The sequence below is a fragment of the Neophocaena asiaeorientalis genome, unplaced genomic scaffold (genome assembly GCF_003031525.2).
Source record: "Neophocaena asiaeorientalis asiaeorientalis breed wild unplaced genomic scaffold, Neophocaena_asiaeorientalis_V1.1 scaffold364, whole genome shotgun sequence".
NCBI classification, from domain to species: domain Eukaryota; kingdom Metazoa; phylum Chordata; class Mammalia; order Artiodactyla; family Phocoenidae; genus Neophocaena; species Neophocaena asiaeorientalis.
Window position 1 is genome coordinate 3,888,155 of NW_020172457.1, and position 27,824 is coordinate 3,915,978.

General features: G+C 49.2%; 2 protein-coding genes across 7 annotated transcripts in view; one reads left to right on the forward strand and one right to left on the reverse strand.

Annotated features, from left to right (window-relative positions):
- Positions 1–3,021, forward strand: part of PLXNA4 (plexin A4) — a 366,609-nt gene extending 363,588 nt beyond the window's left edge. For all 5 annotated transcript variants that reach the window (XM_024737970.1, XM_024737968.1, XM_024737969.1 and 2 more), the window contains 2 exons: positions 407–557; positions 2,673–3,021. In XM_024737970.1, coding sequence (XP_024593738.1) covers positions 407–557; positions 2,673–2,768 — 247 coding nt within the window. In that variant the 3' untranslated portion in view covers positions 2,769–3,021. The remainder of the gene's footprint in view (positions 1–406; positions 558–2,672) is intronic.
- LOC112394958 (uncharacterized) overlaps positions 1–27,824 on the reverse strand; it is a 93,439-nt gene that overhangs the window by 1,472 nt on the left and 64,143 nt on the right. Inside the window, exons 2-6 of one of the 2 annotated variants that reach the window (XR_003002267.1) lie at positions 19,152–19,291; positions 4,793–4,993; positions 4,188–4,278; positions 3,224–3,478; positions 465–532 (exon numbers count right to left, since the gene is read on the reverse strand). Coding sequence is in view for 1 of the 2 variants with exons in the window: in XM_024737972.1 (XP_024593740.1) it covers positions 3,226–3,478; positions 4,188–4,278; positions 4,793–5,213 (765 nt within the window). In the remaining variant the exon portion in view is untranslated. Of the gene's footprint in view, positions 1–464; positions 533–3,176; positions 3,479–4,187; positions 4,279–4,792; positions 5,216–19,151; positions 19,292–27,824 lie in introns of those variants that run through there. The other variant, XM_024737972.1, reaches the window with a different exon arrangement.

Consider the following 27,824-nt stretch of genomic DNA (forward strand, 5'->3'; position numbering starts at 1 on the left):
GTTGACAGGAGTGCACAGCTGCAGGTGACAATGACTGATTGCCTTCTGCCAGCCTCTCCCCGCAAGCGGCCCCCAGCCCCACCCTTCTCCTGGCTAACCTCAGAGAGGGGGGGGCATCAGGGCAGGGCAACTGCCTAGAAGAGCCTTCAGGCCCCATGGAGGGGATGTCTTGCGTCTGTGGGAGGGGGAGTTAGAAGGACACACGAGGCAGACTGGACCACTCTTCCGGGAGCCGGGAGCAAAGCCAGTGCAGGCGATAGTCGCTCCTTCCTCCTGTCCCCATCCTGTTCCCCCTCTGATAGTGTCTGGGTCACCCTCCGAACCCGCTGGCCCCAGACCCGGCGCTGGGAGTTTCCATCTCTCCTCTGCACCGCACACACGGTTCCTCACTCTCATGCCTCGGCAGGTATTACTCGGACATCGGGAAGATGCCGGCCATCAGTGACCAGGACATGAACGCGTACCTGGCTGAGCAGTCCCGGATGCACATGAACGAGTTCAACACCATGAGCGCGCTCTCCGAGATCTTCTCCTACGTGGGCAAGTACAGCGAGGAGGTGAGCCCTGCCCTGCTCGGGGCCCGCTGGGAAGGACTGGGGCAGAGACCCAGAAATCCCTGCCCGGAGCAGCCTGTCAGACACACCCCCTCCCCCACGTCTGCTGGGGAAACTCTACCACCCAGGACTTGAGGGCTGTGCTCTAAAGACAGGGATGCTAGAAACTTACCAGTCTTATCGGTTCTACATTAATCCCTGTTCTTTTCAGATATATAGATCAAGTATCTCTTTTGTTTTTTTCTCTTTATTTTTTCTTTCCTGCTGTTCCCTCTCCTTGATTTTTTCCCTTTCTCTCTCTGATCTAATTATCTTTAAGTAAATAGTTCCCCACTTCCATGGGCAGGTCATAAGGAAAAGAAAAGAATAGAATAGAATAGGATAGAATAGAAAACAAGATGATAGGGTAGGAGAGAATCAGAACAGAATAGATACAGACCAGAGCAGAATGGAGTCTATTTTTAGTTGCTGCAGTCCCTAGTTAGGAAACTTCATCTGGGGTCATTGCCCCTGCAGACACTGCCTTCTTTCTGGCCGCACAGAGGTGCCCATGGTTTTCTTGGTCATACCGGTATAGACCAGGTAGGTTCAGAATCCAGGCTCCCCATGTCTGAGCAGCAGCATAGCTGCCTTGTGAGTGGAAGACAGTAACAGGAGCTGAAGCCAGGGCCCCGGGTTTTCTGCTTCCTCCCAGCCTCACTCCTGAGGGAGGGTCTAGGAACTCTGGATTAAGGAAGGAGCCCCAGCAGGGCCCAGGGCCTGGTGTCCACAGGCCATGAGCAGTATAATGCTGTGAACCTCAAGTGCAGGGCAAGTCAGTGGTGGGTCCTCTAGGGGAGGGACCCCAGAGCCAGCCTACGGGCCAGTGCTAATCCAGGGCAGTTTCCACGTGTCTGTGGCCGCGTGACAAGTGAGGACGATGTACAGTAGGCCAATACATGAGTGCCACTGTCTCATCTTGCAAAGGCCTGTCCCTTAGTCTGCAAGTTCACTCGTCTACGGTTAGTATTAAAACGTCCCATCTTTATGAAATGTTGGGGCCAGTCACTGGTGGTCCTCGGCCAGCTAAGAAGTTGGCAACTCGCTTGGTCTCCCCAATTAAAAATTTATTAACTGGGCCAGGACGTCCAAAGCTCTGGGACCCTCCCTTCAAGCCTTCAGCCTCCTCTCTCCTCCCTGCTCCCTCAGACCCCAGGACCCGCAGAGAGCAGCCCTGCCGTCACATGCCCCTGCTGGAGCCAGCATTGTGTGATGGGCGCTCCCACATGTCACGTGACTTTATCCCCTCTCCTGGAGCAGCCCGAGAGGGAGTCACACGTCCCATCTCATTGTACACATGAGGAAATGAGGGCTCAGAGAGGTTACATGTTTTGCCCCACATCACCCGGCCAGAAACTGGTGGAGCCCTTGTTCAATCCTACAGCTCCTGAGTCTGAGCCAGCTTCGAATACATATTCCTTCATGTGTCCACAATTGCTCTGTCGCCGTCCTCCGCCACCCATGTAATCTCAGCAAAGGCTGTGCAGACATTGTCCCTTGGGTGTCAATGACCAGTAAAGCTTAAGACATAACTCTCCGAGGGATACTGGTTTCTTAACAGGCAAAGGGGAGCCAAATAACTTGCTAAATGTGGAATTTCAGGCCTTGGATTGTGGACGAGGAAGACGTTCCTTTTTCACAGTGCGGGGGTGGTGGTGGTGGAATGTCTTGATATCGTGAAATCATAGTCACCCCGAGACAGCACCATACTTCCCACTGGGCATGGACCTGTTTGCTGTCTAACCTCTAGGTAACTGCAGCAGGTGTCTTCTGCCCACTCCCACCTGTCTTCCGTGGGCAGTGAAATGTACACGTGTTCAGACATGCTGGTGCGTGTGCTGGCATCCTGCGCTCACTGACACCTGGGTGCCCACACGTGTGTCCCCTATGTCCGAGCACTGCCCCGCACCTCCCAACCCCGTCACCCAGGCTGTGTGCCTCCCCTGCCACCTCGTGTGGGCCGCTTCACCTGCACACATCCTCCCAGACCCTCTGACCACGCCCCCTGTCAGTTGTACCCTAAGAACACAGACACACACACGCAAACTAGTGACCGCCCCGTTCTTGGCTTTTCAACAGATCCTTGGACCTCTGGACCACGATGACCAGTGTGGGAAGCAGAAACTGGCCTACAAACTAGAACAAGTCATAACCCTCATGAGCTTAGACAGCTGAGAACCGTCCTTCCAGGCACCCCCTGGAGGGAGGGACACACCAAGCCGTGCCTCAGTCTAGATTATCATCTTTACCAAGTGCAAGTTCCGACCGGCATCAGCAGCATCCCCTGAGCAGCGCTATCTCCCTCTCTCTCTCTCTCGGCCTGTTTCTGTCTCTCTCTCCTTCCTGGATCCCCTCTCTTTCAGTTGCTCTACCAACACGATTGATTGAGCCAAGCCACCGACCCTCAGTTAGTCCAGGATGCCGCCCCCCCCCGCCCCGTGAGGGACCTGGTGACCAGAAGACATCAGAGGGGGCCCTCTTTCCCTGCTGACCCCATGCATCAGCGGCAGGGCCCGAATGTGGGTGAGGATGAAGGATGTTTCTGTACTGCTACTTCACCTTCCACGTTTTGATAGCCCCGCATTGAGCCGAACGTTGGCCTGCAGACGAGGCAGTGAGCTCTGTATTACCTTCACTGGGAAGACGTCTCCTGGCCCAGGTTTCCACCTCCAGGGGGTCTGTCAGTGGCGTGGTCCCTCTGCAACTGTGAGAAGGCTGCACCTCCTGCATGTGGCTGGAGTGGGGAACGTGAAGCGTCGTGGGGTGCCTCGCAGGCTGTCTCCCACTTGTTGGGTTGGCATCCAGAGGCCTTTTTGTTCCCTTCCAATCTTCTTGGAGCCTTTCCAAGTGCCCATAGGGCCCTGCCTGCCCAGTCTCCTCCCGGCCTGTGGAAAACCAGACAGGAGAAAGAAGAGCAGTTACAGCCCACTGTGGAGATCCTCCCAACCTCCCAATCTGGCTCACAGCGGCAGAAATGTAACACGTAGAGGGAGAAAAGAAGAGAGCTGCATCTACCCTGGAAGCAGAATTGGTTGTTTCCCATTTGCCTCCACATGCTAATGAATCACGACCAGAGTCATGGGTCTGATCCCTTGTAGATCCCCGAGTGCCGTCTAGAGGACACACCTCCATCCTCCTTGGTCATCGCTCATCAGGGGTCAAGGTAAAATGCCGAGTGCATCTGGGAGATCCTACCTCCAGCTCTCTCGGTGGCTCCCATCCCCGCCATCCTTCCTGAGAACTCTGTGGAAAGTTGGGGCAGACAGCCTCGCCCCTGGCTCCCTGCAGAACCTGACAGCCTCGCCCCTGGCTCCCTGCAGAACCCGGTGCCGGTGCAGATGCAGGTGACTTTGTCTCTGGACTGTTCAGACCTCCTTGGGAATTATTTCATCAACATCTCAGCTGTCTCTTTAGTCACTCTCCTCCCTCAGCTCTTTGGCAGTCATCATGGAAAGAAACACACTCAAGCACAGCCTCGCAGAGACAAACCAAAATGCCAGCCCAACTCAGTCCCGGGTTTGTCGTGTTTGGGAAGGAGCGAAGAATCAAGAGGAAGGACCTGGCTGGAAAAGGGGGAAGGGACGTACAACTGACCTTGGCTCTGGCGTCTGTTCCTCCATCTGTCCTTCCATCCACGGATACATCATTTTAGCCAGCCAGACGAATGTGTGCTCAGACATGTGTCCTAGGTGAGCAGGGGCTATGGTGAGAGACGGTCTGACGGAGGATCATGGAAACCTATAACTTTGAAGGGACCTTAGACACCATCTCCATCTGTGGTCCAGTCTCCGCCATAGACTCGCCCGGCAGCCCCGGTGTGGAGTTGTACACCACTCCGGGAGGCAAGCAGCGGCATCAACTCAGGTGGGGCTGGGGACAAGGTTCCACAGTCCCGCCTTCACTCCCCGAGCATCAGACATCCTCCCCTGCCATCCACTCCACAGGGGCCCCACGTGGAAAGAGGAAGGAACCACACCATTTCCAGCAACATGTGTGGAGCACCCTGTGCTTAAAGAATGCTAGCCCCTTTGGATAGGAGTACGTGTGTGTGTGTGTGTGTGTGTGTGTGATCTCACGTGCACATGCACGTGTGTGTGTGTGTGTGTGTGTGTCTGCCCCAGGAGTAGGCAGAGAGCTCAGAAAGCTTTCTTGTCCTATCAGGGGGATTTGAAGCATCTCCCTTCTCTGCCCTTGCTCACCATTCATTCTGCAACTTCGGGACATTTCAACACTTGTTTTCTGTGCTGAGTGCAGAGGGGTGAGGGCACCTCTCCGTAGGAAATCAGGGTGGTCAGTGATCAAGGGGATCCTGGACGGGACTGGAGGCCGGGCCATGGCGACGCAGAGCAGGGCATGATGTGACGTCGAGCAGGACAGATGATGGGCCAGATACAAGTAACCTAACCGACGGGAGGAGGAGAATGAGAAGATACGCACGTCAAGGGGGAAAAGCGCAACCAAAGGTTTTGGCAAGTGAAGTGCCAGGTGAAGAAGCATGGAGTTTCTACCCTTGATCATTTGATTTCCTCCCCAGAAGCCACAAGCCCTGGCAGGCCAGGAAGGAAGCAAGCCAGAGGAGGGCTGAGGAGGCACCTGGGCCGCTAACATATTTTTGCACATGTGAAGGGGTTGGGGAGAAGACAGACGCAAACATATTTAACACAGATGTGCTGAATGGAAGCTGAGTGTAAGTATGTGTGTATGAGTGTGTTTTGAATTATTTTTTAAGTTTTGCACAGTTAGAGAAAAAAATGAACAAGTAGAAAAAAGACTGTTATCATGGTTCTGCTGAAGCTTTTCTTTTTTTACTGGATTATTGTTATCGTTTCGTTGTCGGTACAAATTTTTTTCCCCACGTTTTTGTTGTAAGAGGAACTTCAGTCACCTCGGGAGAAACGTCAGGAAGAAAGAGGGGAGGCGGGAGGGCAAGTTTCCACGCCCTCCGCTTCTATCCCCATAAGAGCTCTTTTTCCTTTTACTGTTCGTTTTCCATTTCTTTCGTTTGGATTCTTGGCGCACGTGTGATATGTTTCAAAGTAAAGACAAGGCAGCGTTGTCAAAAAGCCTCTCTTCCCCCCAGATCTTCTTTCCACACCTCCCCTTGGAATGCCCAACCTCCTCCTGGTGGGCCAGAGACCCCGTGCTGGCCAGTATGTGCCAGAGAAGGGCCTTGGGCAGACTGGGTCCTCTGGAAGGGAAGTCTCTTCAAGGCCCCGCCCCGTGTCACAGTTAATGCTCAGGGTCACAGTTCTGTTTAAGGTGGGACCTTTATCTGACTCCTTGAGTTGTGGGCAGAGAGCAGGGGAGAAAAGGCCGTGTCTCCTCACCTCCCTTCCATCCCGTCTCTTTCACTCTCAACCCCTTGAAACCGCCAGGGTCCAAAATGGCACCAGGAGATCACACGGTCGAAATAACCGACCTAGGTGAGGTAAGGAGTCTGAATGTTGAAGTGAGACAGGATGGCGCGGGGAGTGGCGAGGGGGAGGGAGAACTTTACGACGTCCTGAATCTAAAAGAATGGGAGAGAGAGGCTGGGAAAGTTAACTGCAGGCTGGTCATCTCTCCCGGGAGCACAAGTCTCCCCCAGGTCTGGGCTTTGCCGTTCTCTGTCCTTCCTTGGAAGGAGAAACCCTGGCATTTCTTGGTTAACTGCAAATGGTACCTTTAAGTGAAGTCGGCTGTTGTGTCGGTTACTTCCTCAGGAAAACATGTTTTTCTTGCCCCCTGCTTTCAGGGTGGTTTGGAAGTCAGGGACCCAGGATAACCTGAGCGTCCCATAGGCCAACCGTGATGTGCACACCCAGAGCCCTAGAGCCTCCCTCTTGTGAGCCCGTGGGCCAGTGAGTGAGGCCAGAGATGCTAGAAAGACAGAAATCAGTTTAAACAAATCCCGACATTTGAGGCAGACTGTCCTGGACCGTGCCCAAGCAGCGGCAGGAGCGAGGTCTCTGACCTTGGCCCTGCAGGCCCAGCTCTCACCTCCCAGGCCGGGAGCAGTGTCGACGTACTATCCCAGCACCACACCCGCTCCCCTCACCCCAGGTCCTCGTGCTCTTGTCCCCTTTGCATGCCTAGCTCCTGAGTGCCCCCTCCCCCCTTGCCTACCTCCCGCACGCACGCGTAGCCCCTGCCCCAAGACCCCATAGCCGCTAAGTTCAGGAGCTGCTCAGCCCCCGGTGGACAGCTCCGCCCTCAGTCCAGCCCCCTGGGACCGCCCTAGCCCCATCCAAAGCTGCCTCGCCCCGCGAGCGCTCTCGGGGCTCCCTGGCCCAGCCAGGGCCGGTGGGCCCCCATCCGAGGAGCCACAGCAGTGATTTCCCAAATGGCCTCCATTCCACAAGGCAAGTCCTGCTGATGTTTCCAGAGCCCTAAACAACCCCTCTCTCTCACCTAAAAGGGAAAGCTCCTTATCCCATCCGTCTCAGCTCTTAGGACAAAGGGGCACTTCCTTTGGCCTCACAGGATGCAAAGTCAAATACTTAACGAACGCAGTGAAGGCTACGGTTAATTACTGTTAATCAAAAACAGAGAGCCGTGGAGGGAGAGGAGCTTTGGCCCTGGACCACAGCCCTTCCAGGAACTGGCCCCGCCAATGAGAACCGCAGCGCGGGCGTCTGAGAGGCCATCCCATGAATGAAAAGCATCCAGGTACCAGAGTCCCCACTGTGCCCCCAGCAGACCCGCCCCGGGCAGATCCCACCTCCTTCCTGGCCCTCTTGCTTCTAGTTCATGTCCTCAAGAACCTTCTCTCAGCCCCTCACTTACCCTGTCAGCTCTCAGGATAGACCACTAAGCCCCCCTCCCATCCCTCAGCCCTTCCCTTTGTCTTTAAGCCATAAGTTGGCTGTTTATTTGGGGTCTGTAGTTGTTTATTTTTTGTTTGTGTATTTTAAGGGTTTGAGATTAAGGAGGGAGCCCAGGCGTGGATGTAAAGTCCAAATACTGGGGTGGGGCAGGGGGAACACAAAACTCTTTATCTGTGACTTCCAAGGGGATGAGGAGAAACTGGAGACCGGAGAACAGGGGGGCTCCCCCTGTTGTTAAAGAAATGGGTCAGGACATCCCCAGGCGTGGCCATGCCAGGGGGAGCAGCCTCCGTGGCTGCCAACATTCTTGGTGCTTCCCTTGGCTGGCTGGAGCCCCGCCGTGCTACCCCTGCCCCTCCTGCCTCTGCACCCCACAGGCATAGCAAACGAGTCATCTCACAGACTGGGAGGCTGAGGGACAGCCACAGGGGACGCCGGAGAGGCAGCTCCTGGGAGAGGCTGACGCTCCGCTCCGGAGCCTCTGGAAAACTGAATGACCCCGCCTCCCACCAGGAAAGGAATCTCTGCAGTAAAAGTTCATTCAAGAGAGAGCTTTTTTAAACTACAAATCTTTGATCCCCAATAAAATTATTTATTATTAGGGGGAGTATCCAGCTTTTATAAAATGTAAAGGATGCTTTGGTTGTAAAAGTTATACATACTCATTAGAGTCCCAATTAAATTCCTTGAGTAGGCAGGTGACTACTCTAAATCAGAACAAAACAAAATCCCTATGAATAAAAAGAGATTTCTGTTTGTACTAGCAGAGACTGAGCTGGGCCAGGGTGGGGAAGGCCCGGTGACCTTGATCAGGCGAGCCCCACCTTCCCTCCACTCTACCCTCTTTCACTTCTCTCTGGGCCGCCCCTGGTGTTGCTGAATCCTACAGCTTCCCCCAAACAGCAGGGAGACCCTGTTAGGGATTGGTTGTGGAGGGACCCCCTCTCCCGAGAAGGCAGATGCTCACAGCAAATAGGTCTGTGCAGCTCATCTTCCACCAGTTTCCTTATCTGGAATTAGAACTTCTTTTGTTGGTATCTTTGATCTTACAACTCAAGCACATTTTGGAAGGGCTCCCTTAACAAGAGGAGAACTCCAAACAGAGGATACGGTTAAAGAGCAATGCAAAGGACACTTACGAAACTGAGACACCACTTTACCAAACAGGACTGTTGGACGCGATACAGGTGGACAACTTAGAAGGTGTATGTGTCCATGTGTGTTCTCCTTCCCCGATGTTCTTGTCAGCTTGTTTTGGCCTGTTAAACCTTCCGTTCTTTAAAAAGAAAAGCTAGTTTACCTCAAAGAACCTTGTTTCCATTTGGAAACCATGACTTTGTGTTTTAGGGTGGATGACTCTCCCCCCTCCATCACTCCCTGCCTGGGCCTGGCATCCGTGAGGCCAGAGGTCCTGGCTTAGTCATGAGTTGGCTGCACTGACCAAGAACAAGAACCCCAGGCCCTGAGATGGGAGGGAAGAATTGGAGGTAGCCACCCTCCTCCCCACTTTAGCTTGTAGAGACCAGCCTATCTCCTTCAGCAGGGTCCTGCCAAGTTACCATAGCAACCAACACCTCCAGGGTACCACAAGAGATAATGGCTCAGTGAGCCAAGGGGTGGGGGGAGAGGAGTCTGGCCTGGTCAGATGACCCAGAGTTAAGTCTCAAACACTAGAGAGAGGAAGAGGAACGGGAAAGGATGAATGGGTGGTTTAAGGAACAGGCAGGGGCCTTTGAGTCTCAGAGACAGGGCGCTGAAGGTGGTAGGGTGGTCATTCCTGCTTGGGTCACCCACTCCCAGCCCTGCCCCACTTCTGTTTCCAGGAAGCTCCCACCTTGAACACCGACCCTTTGTTAGAACAAAGCAAAACATATCTTTAGACAACAGTGTTACAATGAGCCTCAAAGATATGTGGATGAAATCTATTAGAGGAAGAGGGTCTTCTGCTTTTGATTTTAAAGAAGAGTATCTGAGTAAGATTAAAAAAAAAAAAGATTTAAAAAAAAGTTTTTTAAAAGGAAACCTATGCTATTTAAATTGGAGCCCAGTTGTAACTTGGTAAAGGCAAGCTTCTGTACCTTTGTTATAATTAATTGTATACCTGTGTATGTAAATATAAGGCATTCCTATTTTGCAGTTCAGAACAACAAAAAAAAAACCTATTTGTAATATAGAATAAAGTTTATTAAAAAATAATAAAAATGCAGTTTGGGATTTGGGGTCTTTCTTTATGTGTCCGGCTAGGAGGGGGAGGGGGAGAGGCTGGGCCATAAGTAGGAGATGGTGGCCTCTATGATGTAGAGAAACAGTACTTTCTCCAGCTACATGATATGTGTACTCAGCCATATCAGATACATCCTTTTACTTAAGGCTCTGTCCTCAGCTATAAAGCAGGCATTGCAGGAGGCGATAACCCTGCAAAGCTGGGGAAAGCAAACTTACTCCCAGTCAATGCTGTTAGCAGACATCACTTTGGCACAGAGTCGGATCTGCCTCTGAATCTCTCTCAACACAATCCTCCAGTCACACACTCTGGAGATAACGCTAGGATTACCATCCCTGCTTCAAGTCTTCTTGGCAAGCTATACCGAAGTGTAAATGATTTTATGGGTCCTCTTCCCCCAATTTTGACAGAGGGTGGAGACCCTGAACCCAGTGCTGTCTCTGGAGTAGAAATAGAATAGGGAGAAGAAAATGGAAAGGGTGGCAATAGAGGCAAGGGGAAGGGAAGAAGACAGCTCATCTGCTCGCACTCACGTCCATCGTGGCCCGTTCCACGGCTTAGAGGTGGTGTGGGAGGGGAAAGGGAAAGTGACGCAGATGGTGCAGGGTAAGTCCCTGGCTGGGCCCAGGAAAACTGTGTCCTCTGCTCTTCATTCCACTGGCTGCCCTTGAGCAGATACTTTCCTCTCTAAGCCTCAGGTCAGCAGATGGAGAAGGCTGGGCTGGATGTCGCCATGAAATTCCAACGTTCTTATTATTCAAAGTGAAAACCATGAGAAAAGAGGATCGGAAAGGAAGCAGGATCAGGAAGGAGAGACAGAAACACACAGAAAAAGGATAATTAAGAAAGGAAGAAAGGTAGGAAAGAGGAGTATGGGGAGATGTAAGATAGACTGATCTCCTGCTGCCCACCCCAACCACCAAACCCGAGGCTCCTGGGAATTGGTGACCTCAAGGTCTAGCACAAACCAAAAGGACTGACATCAGCCAGAGGTTCTGTGGGTTGTTTTTTGTTGGTCTGTTTGTTTGTTTTGGTGGTTAAGACCCACACAGAAAGTATACTTCATGAATAGGAAGGAGATGTGTTTCCTTCTCCTAGATAGTGAAGCAGGCTGTGGTGGCAAGTTCAGATTGGGATTCCACACGTGACCCAGTTCCTGCCCTGTCCTCAGAGCCCTCTACCTATGTGATCTCATATTTTATCACAATCAGTCACTGTGACCTTGAGCAGATCATGTCTCTGTGATTTTGTTTCCTTATCCATAAACTACAGACATGTCTAACTGCACTATGAAATCCAGGAGACTGTGGGGAGGACAGATTCCTGTAACTGAAGTGCAAAAACCCTGGGGTATTATGAAGGGTCACACATGCATGGAGTACCATTAATAGTCATAAAAATGATATTATACAAACAAAAGAGTGGATTGGGCCTGGGCCTCAGTAACAAACTTAGAGTGGATTCTGTATTAGTCAGCTTGGGCTGCCATAACAGATCAGATTGTGTGGCTTAAACAAGACATTTATTTTCTCACGGTTCTGAAGGCTTGAAGTCCAAATTCAAGCTGCCAGGGTTGGTTTCTGGTGAGACCACTTTTCCTGGCTTGCAAACAGCCATCTTCTGTGTCCTCACATGATCTTTCTTCTATGTGTGTGTTTGGAAAAAGATCTCTGCTGTCTCTTCTTATAAGGACACAAGTCCTATCAGATTATAGAGTCCCACTCTTAGGACCTCATTTAACCTTAATTACCTCCTTAAAGGTCCCATCTCCCAACTTCAGTCACACTGAGGGTTAGAGCTTCAACATGTGAATTTTGGAGGGACATAATTCAGTCCATAACAGATTCCTTATTTATCACTTCATATCACCTTATGAAATATGTATATTTTTGATCATTAGACTGTGAGATTATTGAAGGTAGAGCCCATATCTCAGCTGAACTAACGTTACCCAAGTTTAACAAGTATCCAGCACAGAGTAAATCACAGTAAATCAAGAACAGATGAAAGAGCGGACAAGGGCAGGAAGACTAGGGGAAAGCGACCAGCCACAAAGTTGGGCCCTTGATTAGCTTCACAACTTTGACTGACATGCTCTCCATTATTTTTCATATTTGGCCACACACCCCCTGCCATGAACGTTTTATCTTTAAGAAACTAATTCCTTGAGTTGTAGCTGGTGGCTGTCTCTGGCAGGTGAAACGAGCAGGTGTTGTGATCAAAATCTCTCCCTGATTGGTAGAGCTGCTCCTGGCTGAGCAGGGTGAATGGAGATAGGAGCAGGTCACTTCCACACCATCACCTTCTCTAAACCTGCCCTGCTTTTGTTTTAACAAAACTCCCACCTTGAATGCTGACCCCAAGCCTGCGGTGCTGCTGGGAGTATCTGCTAAAGCTGAAGGCAGGTGTATGAGGCTGGACCCACACGTAGGGACATCTGGTAGACTGTATCGCTGTTCAACAATTCCCACTTCCCCTCCCTGAATGAGCATTACAGTTTCCCACCTAATAAAGGTGAGCTGGCCAAGCCACTTGCTTTGGGCCAATGAAATCTGAACGCCTGTGATGTAGGTCCCCTGCAAGGCTCCCTCAGCCTGGACCACAGAGTAAGGACAACGACATCACAGAGCAGAGCCACCAGATGACCCTGATGGTTATGTAGTACGGGTAAAAAATAAACCTTTGCTGCTTTAAGTCCCTGAGGGGTGAGGGCTGTTTGTTACTGCAACATAACCTAGACTATCCTGTGCATTACAAGGTACAAGAAACTCAACCTGACCGATAGTTAGCCCCTTGGTTGACAGCTGGATGTGTGGAGTCTCACCTTTCACCTACAGAGAATTATTCTTTTGACGTCTTTTATTTTTTTAAAGGTATTATTGGCCATTTACACTCAATGTGAATCATTCTGTGGGAGTTCCTAATTTTCCTGAGCTGGATTTTGGACAGATTAGGAAAGAAGGGCAAGACAGAAAAAGAAGGCACAAATCCATAGAGAAGAGGAAGGAAGGAACTTGTGGGGGGGGGGCGCGGGAAGGATTGGGAGAGAGGAATCAGAAGGAAGAGGCTTGGGGAGGACAGCACTTTTCGCCAACTGTGTGTGGGAGGTTTTCTGCCTGGTCTTCTCGCAGCCTGCCTGCCCTGGTGGAGAGCGTTCAGCCCCAGGTGGAGGTCGCGGCACTCGCATCGGGAGAGGCTATAGGGACCATCCCGGGACGAATCCAACCAAGGTCGTTTTAAAACCCAGCCTATAGTCTTCTAGAAATTCCAGTAATGATCAACTTCTCAGGAAGGCAAAGAACTCATCCTTACTGGGGCACAGACCATGTTCTCTACCCAGGTCCTCGCTCCAGACGGCAGCCACCTCGAGGGGACCGTAAATGACAGCTCCTCATGATGCCTAGACAGGCCTGTCCACACACACAGGCTGGCTGCTCTCAGCAGCACCTACTGCTGCCCGATTCTAACAGAGGCCTGACGATCCCTCTAAAGTACAGGCAGGGGAGAAACTCATGCCCCCAACAGAAGCGGGGCCCTTCTTATCCCTGCTCCACTTTGGAGTACAGACCTGGGCTGCTGCTTTCCCACCTGCCAAGTTCCCCAACCACCCCTGGTTAAGCCTGTCCAACTCTAGTGATGCAAAGGCAGGGCCTGGTGGGTACAGGAAGCAGAGCGGTAAGGGAAGGGAGGCTGGCAGGTCACTAGGGATGCGTTCTCGGCCCCATCCACCAGCAGTGCGTCAACTACAAGGACTGGCTCATGGCGCCCCCTCCCCATGGGCCTGCCTGCACTGCCCCTGACCCCTCAGTACTCCTCTCATTCCTTCTTCATCTGTGATTTGCCTCCAGCTGTATGAATTCCCATGGGCAACACAGGGGGCATATGCCCCCTACTCGGAACTGTGTGAGCATCCCACCTGTCCAGACAGCTGTGACCTCAATCTTCCTTTTGTAGCCTGAACACGTCCTCTGTGTAGAGTCATGGTGAAGACCCCACCCATCGCTGTCCAGCCCTGCCACCTGGAGCAAATTCCTGTCTCCAAATCTTGGTCTCCTCACCTGTAAAGATGGGAATAATAATGCCTTCCTCACAGAGCTGTTGAGAGGACCAAGTGAGGTAAGGCTTTCAAAGGACTTAGAGCAGGTCCTGACATCTTACAAGCTTTAGTGGATGGTGGCTTTAGTATGGAGTGACAGGTGCCTGAAGCAAAAACCTCACATGTTATCTCTCTGGACCTAGTAGCTCATGGGACAGTACCCAGCGTACAGTAGTCACTCTAAGAGTGTCAGTTACCTGAATGAATAAAGTTAGCGCAAGAATCTCTGCCCAAATCCTGAAATGCAAGTGTAGAATACAGCTTCCCAATAAAGTACAGAAGTGGATAACTGAAAATGATAAATGCCTGAGTTTTCCCCCAAAGCAGAACCTGAGACAAGGGCTTATGAGCAGGGGGTTTATTAGGGGAGGTGGTCCTGAGAAACAGGAGTGGGGTAAGGGAGTGAAGACAAGACAACTCAAGGGTGTATTAATCAAGCTGGTCTCCACTGTGGGCAGCAGGTAACCCATTAGAAAGGGCCCTCCAGAAACAGAGCACCTCAGAACGTGTCCACTGGCTCCCATCCCCCAGAGCTTGAAGGCTGCCCAGTGGCCGCTTAATCCTTCAGACTTTTAGATTTGCGAGTGTGCAGCAATGGCTACGTGGCTCCCCCCAGGGACCCCAGTGGCTGGCACAGTGGTGCCCTGGGGCAGAGGCGAGGGGCATGCATGGTCTGTCCCGAAAACAGATGCTGTCAGGCTACATGCATGCCACCTGGTTGCTACGGCAACAGCTGGGGTTGAAATGTGGGTCAAGAGGGTATGAGGTAGGGCGCGAGGGAGGTCTGCAGTGCAATATGTAATCCTTTAAAACCCTTAATAATTCTGTACAAGTGAGATCAAAGTCATTTCACAAAGTCTTTTCTTGGAAAGAGCCCTCAGTCGTCTTCTACCTCTTCACCTTTCCATTACTGCCATCGCCATCCTCCTTTCCATTATTCACCATCAAACCAAGTTTTTATTCCACCTTGAAAGCTGTGACTGACATGTGTGAGACAAGGACATCAAGCGACACTAAAAGCTGGATGTTGGTGAGGGTTGGATGCGCCCACTGGCTCTGTGACTCATCACATTCACAGGTGACTTCTCAGAGGGACTGGTTACTACTCAACCTCCCCAGGCACCAGTGCCTTTCTTTCCTGCACCACACAATTAGCATCTTATCCTGGACGGCTACAGCCTCTAATTGCCTGTTAACACACCACTCAGCACTTTAACAGAATCAGTGCTGATATGTACATGGTAATTTTATTCCTTAATAATTTCACCTCTTTTTTATGTCCTGTCTCCTCAACTCAGTAACAGACTGGGTCTTAACATTTCTTTTATTCTGAACTCAATGCTGGACACATAGTAATAAGATAAATGCCTGCTGTTTTCTCTAAAGCACTGGGCCGCAAGATCAGGTACCCAAAGAGGTAATGGTTCAGGTAATGAAACCAAACTGATCCTGAAGACAAGGTCTTCTAAATGACCTTAGTCCTTTGTATCCCATCAATTTAAAAAAATTAGGTCCCTTAAGGTTGACAAGATACTGGGAGGAGATGAAGAAGAGAATACAAGTGTAGGGTAAGACTGTAACCCTGATTTAATGCCCTGTGACAGAGGGTCACCAGCTCCCAGGCCACAAAGAACTTTCTCAGAGAGATGATTTTATAAAGTGAGTTGATGTATCACTTACATACATAACCTCATTCAATTCTCAGGATCCAGCCTTATGCAGTAGTTGTCACTACTACACCCATTTTACGGGTGAGTACATTGAGGCTCAAAGCAATAACAACTCAGTCCCACAAATGGCAAATGATAGAGGTGATGGAGCTGGAATGTGAACCTAGGTTCCTGTGACTCTAAAGCTTATGCTCTTGATTGTGCTATATTACCACAAACTCTAAACAAAGAGCTTCTCTCTCCCTCTCTCTCAATAGTGGGTTATCACCAGAGCATTGTAAATGCAAAAGACATTGCAGAGAAAATGAGAAAGGATAGGCACTGGACTGCAACTGTGAACTAAAGCAGGCAGAGAGGAATAGAAATTGAATGGGAATTCAGCCGAAAGATTTAGGGACTGACATTCACAGGGATGAGATGCTGGCAGGCTCCCTGGTGGGATGCCCAAGAGTGACAGAGGGATCTGGGTTCTAATCTTCAACACCGTACTTAGCTGTCTGTGTGTGGCTTAGACAAACTGATTTACATCTCTATGCCTCACTCCCCTCATCGGGGAAATGGAAATAATTTGTGAGAAAATTGTGAGAATCTGTGAGAAGATGTGATTATGTACACGATGTCTGACATGCAGTACCTCAAGAAAGGTAGCTATTTTTTTAATTGAGGTAACATTGATTTAAAACCTTCTATAAGTTTCACGTGTACAGCATTATATTTCTACTTCTGTATACCCTACAATGTGCTCACCACCAAAAATTCAGTTCCCATCTGTTATCCTCCCTCCTGCCCCTTCCCCTCTGGTAGCCACTACTCTGTTTTCTGTAGCTACCTGTTTGTTACTGTTTGGTTTGGTTTGTTCATTTACTTTGTTGTTGTTGTTTTTTACTGGGTTTTTTGAATTGTAGTTGATTTACATTACTACTTAGTTTCAGGTGTACAGCGTAGTGATTCAGTATTTTTACAGCTTACACTCCATTAAAAGTTATTACAAGATAATGGCTAAAATTCCCTGTACTACACAATATATCCTTGCAACTTATCTATCTTATACATAGTAGTTTATATCTCTTAATCCCATATCCTCAATTTGCCCCTCCCATTCCCTCTTCCCTTTGATAACCACTAGTTTGTTTTCTAAACCTGTGAGTCTGTTTCTATTTTGCATATACATTCATTGGTATTATTTTTTAGATTCCACATATAAGTGATAACATACAGTATTTGTTTGGTTTCCATTGCCTGAGGAGACATATCTAGAAAGATACTGCTAAGAACAATGTCAAAGAGTATACTGCCTATGTTTTTTTCTAGGAGTTTTATGGTTCCATGTCTTACATTCTAGTTTTTGATCAATTTTATGTTAATTTTTCTGTATGACAGGAGATAGTGGTCTAGTTTCCTTTTTCTGTATGCAGCTGTCCAGTTTTCCCAGCACCGTTTATTGAAGAGACTATTTTTCTCTGTTGTATGTTCTTTGCTCCTTTGTCATAAATTAATTGTCCATATATGCATGGGTTTATTTATGGGCTCTCAATTCTGTTCCATTGATCTATGCATCTATTTTTCTGCCAATACCATGCTGTTTTGATTACTATGGCTTTATTAAATAGCCTGAAGTCAGGCAATGTGATGCCTCCAGCTTTATTCTTTTTTCCTCAGGACTGCTTTTGCTATTTGAGGCCTTACATGGTTCCGTATAAATTTTAGAATGTTTTATTCTATTTCTGTGAAAAATGTCCTTGAGATTTTGATAGGGATCACACTGGATCTGTAGATTGCTTTAGGTAATATGGACATTTTGACAATGCTAATTCTTCCAATCCATGAGCATGGAATAACTTTCCATTTATTTGTGTCTTCTTCAATTTCTTTCAACAATGTCTTATAGTTTTCAGTGTACAGGTCTTTCACCTCCTTGGTTATATTTATTCCTAGGTATTTTATTCTTTTTATTGTGATTGTAAATGGGATTGTCTTCTCAGTTTCTCTTTTTGTTAGATCATTGTTAACATATAGAAATGCAACAGATTTTTGTATATTGACTGGTATCCTGCAACTTTGCTGTATTCATTATTTCCTTTTTTTTAAATTTAATTTATTTATTTTGGGGTCTTCATTGCTGTGTGAGGGCTTTCTTTAGTTGCAGTGAGCAGGGGCTACTCTTCATTGCGGTACGCGGGCTTCTCTTCTCATTGCCGTGGCTGCTCTTGTTGCAGAGCATGGGCTCTAGGTACGCAGGCCTCAGCAGTTGTGGCTCGTGGGCTCTAGAGCGCAGGCTCAGTAGTTGTGGCGCACGGGCTTAGCTGCTCCACGGCATGTGGGATCTTCCCACACCAGGGATCAAACCCATGTCCCCTGCATTGGCAGGCGGATTCTTAACCACTGTGCCACCAGGGAAGCCCTCATTCATTATTTCTAATAGTTTTTTGGTGGAGTCTTTAGGGCTTTTGAAAGCTGTTTTTAACAGTGTGTCACTGACTTGCCATTGGAAACGCACTTTCCATGGCCCTTTTTAAAACCCTGGACATGAAAGAGGCCACAGCCAGAGGCAGGGGATGGTAGGCATATTGTCAGCCACTCCCTCCTCCTCCCATGGGCATATCTCCCCAGCTGGAGGAAGGTCAGTGCCAGCTGCCTCAGCACACGGTCCGCTCTCAGTCTGTGAGCTCTTCTGCGGCCCTGCTGTGTATTCGTTCCCTGATAAGAGGCTGGTGGTGGCCATTTTGTTAAAGGGCCAACTGGAGACATGGGCCAGACGAGGGAGAAGCGGCAGGACATCCTCATGACACGCTACCTCATCCAAAAAGAGATGCAGCGTCCTTGCTGTGTGGGTCCATGGGACCTTGCAGAAGGTGGCCGCCTCCCCATGGAACCCCACAGAGCCCTTTCCAAAGGGTCCTGCAGCTCATGCTGGCCTCTTCAGTCTCGGTCCTTTGCAACTCACACGGATACAGCCCCACGGAGTCGCTAAAACTGAGGCCAGCTGCCAGCACCCAATGCATAAACAGTCATGATGGCCACCTCCCCTCACACTCCCCAGAGAGCCTAGAGGGGCCTGCCTAAGGCCTCTACCAAGCAAGTCTCTCATCGTTGGCACCCTGATCAATCTTCCCCAGGGGGCCCCAGAGGAGGAGCTGAACCCAGGTGGAGGAAAGAGTGGGCCCCAGTGAGTTACGACGCTGTAATTCCATCAAGGGCTTCTGGAGAGATCATAAACTCACATCCCACATCTCCCCGTCCCCCTGGCCCTTTTTCTCCCCAGCATGATTTACAAGCCTATAATTCTGAGGCGGGACTGCTTTGTATTTCACATAATTCAAATATTTTCCTAAAACAACATCAGGCCTTCTCTTTGCCAAGGAGCAGCAGCAGCGCCCTCTGGTGGCTGGTGGCCCAGGTGGGCTCTTGGGCAGAATTTCCAGAGCTTGTTGGAAACCTGAGTCCTGCCTGAAACCCAGTGGGTATGAAGGGCCTCTCTAGGGTTCACGGTCATGCAGATGTGGGCCAAGAGGGACTTACAAAGCACTGATTTCTGAGGCTCCACAGATTCAGCTGACAAGCATTTACTGAGCCCCGGCTCATGTGGCACTCCCTACAGACCCCATGAATCACATTGCCAAGCCGAGTCTTCTTTCGGCGCCTGTGTTTTGGCCCTTCACATCCTTTCAAATACTAAAGACTGTGTGTAAATTCCGCCATCGCCACAGCCCCTGCTGGCCCAATGCACCACCCCGAGGCCAGTGGAATGTACCAATACCTTACCTTGTGGTTTATGCTTTCATCATCGGTCTCTCCCATTAGAATATGAGCTCCATGAAGGCAGGGACCTTCTCTGCTTGGGCTCTGCTGCATCTCCAGCATCTGGGACAGTGCCTGGCCCCGAGCAAGTGCTCTGCAAGTGTCTGTTGAGTGAAGCATGAATGAAGGAATGAGCAAATGATTGAACACGTGAGGCAGCTGGATGGCCTACAGCACTGACCCCAATCGATGACAGTGGAAGAGAGGCTGGCCTCAAATCCTAGACCCAAGCTTGAGCACGAAGGCCGGTGGGGCTGATACAGGACCCTTCCTGCCGCCTTTCCCTACTGCTAACTTTGCTTTGGGTGGAGGTCCATAGACAGCGGGCTGCATGGTGGCAAAAGAGGGTGACTCTTCTGGAGCTGCCACTGGGACAGGGCCAGAGAGTGGGACCCCTGAAGGGTAATCCACCCTGCTGCTGTGATGAAGGCCTCTCGTCAGCCTGCCTCATGTCCTTTACGGGCAGCTGCAATGGCGATGTGCCATCACTAGGTTCCCAGGGCATCTGCCTCTGGGATCAAAACTTGAAGCCCTCAGCTATGTAAAGTGGTGGCCGCCCCCTCTGGCCCAGATTCCTCTGGGGCCCAGCATCCTCCCCACCTTCCTGACTTCTGCCTGTGCCTGGCTTTTCCCTTTAAAATCTGCTCATGTTCTCCTCGGTGGTAGCTGGTAACTATGGAAACTACAATTAGGCTGTTTTGCTCAGTGTCTCTAAAAATTGCCAAGTGCAGGCAGCAACAGCCCCTGACTTATCAGGCACCCTGCTCAGGCTCTTCCATATGTTTAGGACACACCCTCTGAGCATTTAAGAAAATGCTCCTCCAGCTACCTGAGATGAAAGACCACTTTCTCTTTGTAAAAATTTTCATTTCACCGCAGTCCCATGTTTTTATGAAACACGATGAAAACAAATGAGAAAAATGAAAAGAAAAAAAAAGTACAACTGACAAGACCCAATTTTATAATCATAAATTCAATAGTCATAAGAGGACTCTTTCTAATAGCTATAAAAGTTTCTCAACACTTACTCTCAATTTCCATCCTGTATCATCGTGGGTGAGCATCAGTTTGTGGACAGGCTTCAGTCATAGACTGTGCTTTGAATAGCTCTGGCCCAGAACGCCACTCAGGGTCTCGCCCCTTCCAGACACATCTCTGACCAACCCTGCTGGCCCTGCTGTCCAGCTTGGGCCTGCACCAAAGGGTGCCTCAGGGTGGAAGGTGGGGCTACACTGGGAACACTGACAACCCACGTAAATGTCTGCACTTGAACTTGAGCAAACGTGAGGGAAGCAGCTGCAGAGGACTTGCCATGCCAGGAAATGCTCTCCCAAAGCCAGGAACTGAGGCTTACTCATCCAGCCATGAGAGGTTTTCCATCGCCCTGGATTCTAGCATGGGATCTGATGGCGCAATCCTGGGGTCACTCAGAGATCTGACTGCCCTGCGATTCACCAAATAACCCCACCACTGTCTCCATGCTTGCTCCTAGAATAACCCCACTGCATGGCCTGGATGGACATTCATCATTTTTTCTACCTGACCTCTGAGCATCCTTCCCCTTTAAAAAATTGAGGTATGTTTTGTACAGTAAATTACGCATATATCAAGAGTACAGCTGTGAATGTTTACACATGTGTACCAACCAGATCAAGATATAGAACACATGCATCTCCCCCAAAGGTTCCCTCATGTCCCTTCCTAGTAAATACTAACTTTCCTGCACCCCCCTGAGGTAACTACTATTCTACTTTTTATAACCCCAGATTAGTTTTATGAGGTCAAACAGTGTATATTCTAGTTTTTTACTTCTTTCACTCAATATAATATCTGTGAGATTCATCCACGCTGCAGCCTGGTATCACTGGGTTCTTTCTTTTCTGCATTGTGTTCCACTGTTGCTGTGAACAGTCTTGGACAGCTTTTCTGTGCACATATATTTCATTGCATTCAGATAAATATTTAATAGGGTAATTGCTGGGTCCTAAAGCAGGAATGTGTTTAGGTTTTTAAGTAGACAAAAAGTTTTCCAAAGCAACTGAACAAATTCATGCTTCTGTCAGAAATGTCTAAGAATTCAAGTTGCTCCACATCTCCGCAAGACTTGGTTCTGTCATCCTTTTCTTGTTACCCGGTGGGTGCATGATGGTGTCTCATTGTGGTTCGAATCTGCATCCATCTGATGGATAATGATGTTGAGGACCTTTTCATATGATCACTGACCATCGGGATATCCTCTTTTGTAAAGTACATGTTAACTCTTTCACCCTCTTTTAAAAAAATCAGATTTTTTTATCAGATGTGTAGGCGTTATGTCGGAGATATTGTGGGTTTGGTTCCAGACCACTGCAATAAAGTGAGTCTCACGAATTTTTGGTTTCCCAGGGCATATGAAAGTTATGTTTCCATTATACTGTCGTTTATTACGTGTGCAATAGATTAGGTCTAAATACCTTAACTTAAAATACTTTATCGTGGGCTTCCCTGGTGGCGCAGTGGTTGGGAGTCCGCCTGCCGATGCAGGGGACGCGGGTTCGTGCCCCGGTCCGGGAAGATCCCACATGCCGCGGAGCGGCTGGGCCCGTGAGCCATGGCCGCTGAGCCTGCGCGTCCGGAGCCTGTGCTCCGCAATGGGAGAGGCCACAACAGTGAGAGGCCCGTGTACCACAAAAAAATAAATTAATTAATTAAATAAAATAAAATACTTTATTGCTAAAAAATGCTAACCATCACCTGAGCCTTCAGCAAGTTGTAATCTTTTTGCAATAGTAACACCAAACAGTGCTGATCACAGATCTTCATAACACATATAGTAATAATGAAAAATTCTCAAATACGGCAAAAATTACCCAAATGCGACACAGAGACACAAAGTGAGCAAACGCTGTTAGAAAAAATGGTGCTGACAGACTTGCCTGAGGCAGGGCTGCCACAAACCTTCAATTTGTAAAAATCACAGTATCTGCAAAGTACAGTAAAGCAAGGCACAATAAAACGAGGTTCACCTGTATTGTGAATATCTTCTTCTCATCCATGGGTTACCTGTTCACTCTCTAAATGATGACTTTGATGGAAAAAGTTCTTATTTTAATGTTGTCCAATGTATTACTCTCCTCTTCCATGATTAGTATTTCTATGTACTAAGAAAATTTTGTACATCCCCAAAGTCATGAAGATATTATTTGTTTTCTAACAGAAACTTTCTCAGATAATTTGGGGTTGTTGTATTACTGCTGTTGGTTTTCATGTGTTCACAAATGGAATGTTGCTTGCTTGCACTCAGAGGCTCTCTCAGTAAAGGGAAAACAGAACCTCTGAATATACAACTAAGGCAGAAATGACTACCTCATATAAGTCTGGTAGGCCCACTGGCATGAGATGACTTTGGGCCAGGATGGAGCCAGGGATGACCCAAGAGGAGACCCCCATGCCCAGCCTTCCTGCTAAGATGGGACGACATCTCCCTCTTAGCCCTGATCTATGCCACACTTTGGGGGTGACGTAACTGGTTATTAATTATCGTTGCTGTTAACAGGCAAGACTTGTACATTTCTACAAGACTTGTACAATTCAAGAGGCACAAAAAAGCCTCCATCCTTCCCATGTTCCCCGGCCATTAGTTCCCTCCCCCAGGGGTAGCCGCCATTTCTGTCCATGTCTTCCTTTCCCAGAGACAGCCCATGCGAACTCTGTGGATGTTTGCAGGGAACACAGGCTTAAACTCAGTAAACAACAGCATGAGTATCTAAAGCCTCTCTAGCTACATGTCAAAGCTCCAGAAGCAGGGGTTTTGTGGGGTTTTTTTGGTGGGGGGGCAGAGGGTAGGTATTTTTTCAAAGGAAAGAATGACAGGGCCATGGGAAAAGAGAGATAAATAAGTCAAGAGAGAGGGAATGAAAGGAGGAGAGAGCCTGCTCTATAATAAAGCAATCCACCTGCCCAGCGCACTCCAGCCGGGTTCCAGATTCTGAGCCCTCTGCTGGTACCCAGGGATCAACCTGGACTTGGCTGGTGATGCGTGGAAGCCATCCGTCCACGGCTCAGGCCAGGACCTCCCCTGCTGCTTCAGTGGCTCTTCCTTACTCGTTCGCACTGTGCTCCTGGAAACCTTGGGTTCGCCTGACAATTTCTTCTTCTTTATTTTTTAAACATAATTATTGTATAGACTGGAATCTCCTTCCTCACGGTTTCATTGAGAGGCTAGCCCTGCCTTCCGGGACCAAGATGAGAGCCTGCACAGAGCAGGGCGGAGATGGAAGGGAGATACAGAACGAAGCCACCTTTCCAATCACGGATATGTGAAAGCAGGGGAACACGTGGGGAGAGGCAGCACCCCCGGGTTTTGTCCCTGGGAAGTGTGCGAATGCAGGACCAGATATAAGAGGAGCACGTATACGGGCTCATTCAGGCCGGTCCCGCATGTGCTGCCAGCCCTGGACATGCTCCTAACAAAGGCTGTGACCTCAGAGACAGCCACGAAAGGCCACCTTGCTCCCACTCTACTTCCGGTGGTTGTCAGTTCCGCTGGTGGGGAGGAAGTTTGCCCGCACCCACCTCCCCTCCTGGCTGGAATGAGAGTCCCTATGAGTAGACCACGCCACAGGCAGAGTCAGCATTTGCTGTGCCGTCACACAAAATAGATGGTGTTCACTGCTCTGGTCATAGCGCAGAATCCAAGACCATAGAAGGCCTGGTCTTTGCCCTTCAGAGCTTACAGTATAACTAAATAGACCATAAAAGAGAGTAAAACAGATGACTTAACCACACTTTGATGATGGCAGAAAGAAATGCTACAAGACAGTTCATGACTAATTGGTAAATGAGCAGGAAAAGTATACTTGCCATAGCTCTGTGGATGGAGCAGATGGCAGAGGGGAGCTGAGATTTGAGTTGCACCTTGGAGGGTGGATGAGTGGCAAACGGCACAGAGGAAGGTCACTGAAGCACATCAGAGAAAATGAGCAGTCACCCCAGAGCTCAGAGAACTGGTTCCCTGTCCACCCATATACAGTCAGGCCCTCACATCTGGGAGAAGCCGAGACCTTGCCCAAGGTCAAGAGTGGGAGCAGGCCAGGTAGCAGAGCTTCCGGTTCCCTGCGTTGGCCCCAACAATGCCCCCCCTTGCCCTTTCTGCTCAATCACCTACCCCCTGCAGTAGCCTGAGAGGCAGTGGCAGGCAGGCCACCGCCCTGGGGGTGGTGGCAGGCGGGGGCTGCAGCAAAGCCCTAGTGTGAACATCTGAGGTCTTCCCACCCAGTTCCTCTTGGCCATCTGATGGCACCTCACCTTCTTCTCACTTGCCCATAGCTAAGTGGTATAAACTGCTTTTGCTGTTCCTTTTTTCTTCTTGTTCCCCCGCATTTTCAGGGAAAAAAAAAATCCCAAGACACAGAAGAAAATTGCTGCTAATGTCTCCTCCTCTCCCTCCATTCGAGCTGATGCTTATAAATATTGAAGAGCCGAGCTCCACCAGGCTCGGCGAGTACCGTCGTCTGGTGGCTGTTCCCTCCTCTCCTCCGTCTCCTAGGGCAACACATCCCTGGAGGTAGAGGGAAAGACCATGCTCCAGGAGAGTCACGGAGGCAGGCAGGCAGGGGCTGCCTGAATGAGCTGGGTCACGGCGGTGCAGGGGAGCCTAGTCCTATTGGGGTAGCTGGGAGCCCAGAAGGTGGGTGGCCAAAAAAGCTGCAGTCCCCACAGGGGCACAGGGGAGCCTGACCTCAGGGAGACGCAGGACAGGGACAGGGACCCTGAAAGGGAACTGGGGTTCTCTGGAAGACATGTGGGGAAACAAGTCACTAAAAATAAAAGGGCCCTGATGTAAAGAACAAAACAAAACTTGTTCACACTCACCACGCCCACCGACTCGCAAGTGAGATCCTGGGCTCAGGACTCGGGGTGCCGAGCTTTGAGGGAGGACACCTCAATACCTGGGAATGGGGTGCTGAGCTGCTTGACACCCAGGGGTCCTTGACTCATATACCCAAACAGAGAAGCCAGAGCAGGACGGGGCCGTCAGTAGCCACGCCCTCCCCATGCAGAAGGATGGGACGAGGATGGGCAGCCCCATGGCAACGAGAGACCCCGGCAGCCCCTCAACATGCATCTCAGCAGTTTAACATAACTTCCTAATTATTCCACTCGTGCAAATTTTTCTGCTCAAAAAACCCAGTGCCCTCCCAGGCCCTCTCCAGAAGCATTCCCGAGCCCAGCTGTGGCCGTCTGGACGGCAGCACATCCTTCGAGGGCAGGTGTGGAGCTGTCAGGACACACACTGTACACCAATAAATCAGTGGTCCCAGCCCTAGCTTGTGCCCACATTAGCTTGGAGTGGATTACCATATAAATTAGATTTTACTGCCATTTACGGTTTCCCCTTCATAATTTCCCTTTTCTACTTCCCTCTGCCCCTGTGAACCTCTCTCTCAAAATCCTTCTATTTCTAGAGGAAAAGAAATCCTTTCTGTCTGGACTTCAAGTCTGCCCCACCCACAGTTCTGCTTTTCTCACCCGTCCGATCCAAAACGGTGATGCCTCTGGTTTGTGCCACAGACTTGATGTGAGTTAGCCTGACCTGTCATTCTCGATGCCTCTGTATTTTGTGAAGTACACCTGCAGTCTGTTTTAACATTCATTGCCGACCTACCGAAGTCTATCTCCTCAGTGTGGATGGTCTTCTTGACACAAACCGAAGCGGTTTGGACGCTTCGTTCTATACAGACTCAGGTTACCTATATGTAGGAATGATCAGTGGGCAGAAGGATTTTTGCCCTCTACCACCTTGGCCTCTCCAGCACTATGCCGTCTCACTGCGGCAACAAGCAGTTGCTAGAACCTTCTCTGCTGTAAGGAAAGGAAAATGGCTCTGAGTTGCAGATGGGTGATTGAGGCTGGCGCCAAGAGGCAAATGAGCAAGAAATACAATATAATGAACACAGGGCTCTGGTGATTCCCACTCAATGTCTTATCTTTTCCAAGCTGCCAGGGGCTTTCATTTTCTCCCCCAAAGACTGAAAACTGTCACTCAGACTATGGCCCACAATTCAACTCATAGAACAAACAAGGGGAGACTTTGCCTATCGCCTACCACCTACCTCTTTCCTATTTCATCAGCTAGAAGATGCTGAATGTTGAGTCTGGGAGTCAAGGTCCATGGAGGAGATTTCAGTCCTGATCAAAAGAAGGGTGAGCTCTCAAATCAGCAGCTGTTTTATCTGACTCACTACGTGACAGCCAAATCAATGCTTCCCTTTTTTGCAACAACTCTGACTCTGACTCTGATCAGTTCACCGCTGGTGGAGAGAGATATTTTTCTCCTAAAGCCATTTCCATGCTCTTGATTGGGGTTTCTCAGGAAAAGGAGGAGAAGACTCTGACTGCTTGTGGTCTTTCTGGTCTGGCTTCAGGGGTTATGATGGATGGTAAGGTCCCAGGGAAGCCACAGAACAAAAGGATCTCTAGAAACTGGAGGTTACTATACTCTAGGAGAGAGATTCACCTTCAAACAAGTGGAAGCAAAGAAAGGAGCTTGGAGAAGGAACAGTGAGTGTTTACCACGTGCAAGGTACTGGAAGGCAATTTACACATAGAGCGGGGACAGAATGTATTAATATATTAATTTACCACCTCTCTCATTCCTCACAGCCTTCTGATCAACCAGACTTGCCTCTGATTACCCCCACCTCCACCTCCTGTGAACACACATACACCCTGAAGGAGAAATCTGCCTCAAGATTCTCAGGTCTTTTGATGTAATCAGGAGACGGGGTGGTTAGAATCAAAGAGATTAGATACAGGGGGAAAGCAGGAGAGCTTAGCCCAAAAGACTGAGATCACATTATACACAATTAAAACACTAGACAAGAAGGAGAAGGCCAGAGAGAGTGAGAAAAGCCTGCAGGAACATGGCTTGAGAGAGAGTTTGGGAGACTGGTGGGTAGGTTCCAAAGAAGCATGAGATAGACAAGAATAATGGGACAGAGGACAAAGAGCTCTCAAGGGTTGCAATGGGTTTGGGATTTGTATCTTCTTTAACGTTCTTCAAGAGATGCAGGTGAAGTCTGGAATTCCTTTTCAGTTGCCATTTGGCTGGCTTCTTTTTTCTTTCTTTTTGTTTAATTGAACTATAGTTGATTTACACTGGTGTGTTAGTTTCAGGTGTACAGCAAAGTGACATATATCTGAATATATACATCTTTTTCAGATTCTTTTCCATTATAGATTATTACAAGGTATTGAATATAGTTCCCTGTGCTACACAGTAGGTCCTTGTCGTTTGACTGGTTTCTACCTGTACCTCTTTAAATGCAGTTCTATACAAAGACAGAGCTATGAGGGTCCACAAGATTTACTCAGCTTGTATATCAAGACTCATTTTGAATCAAAGATGAAAAATTCAACTACACCTCAAATAACTATCCTAGACTTGAAAAAAGAGCACAGAGCACAACTTCTCCCTGCCTACTCAGCTACCAGAGTCATCCTGAAAGGGGGGAGGGGCAGGTGGGTCAGGTATCAACCCGATGGGCAGAGCAGCTGCCCGGAATGAACCTGAACTAATCAGGCATGGATGTCCTCTTACTGCGCAAATATGATTCCAGTTCCTTCAGAAAGTCAATTTATTGAAGTTGGAATAAA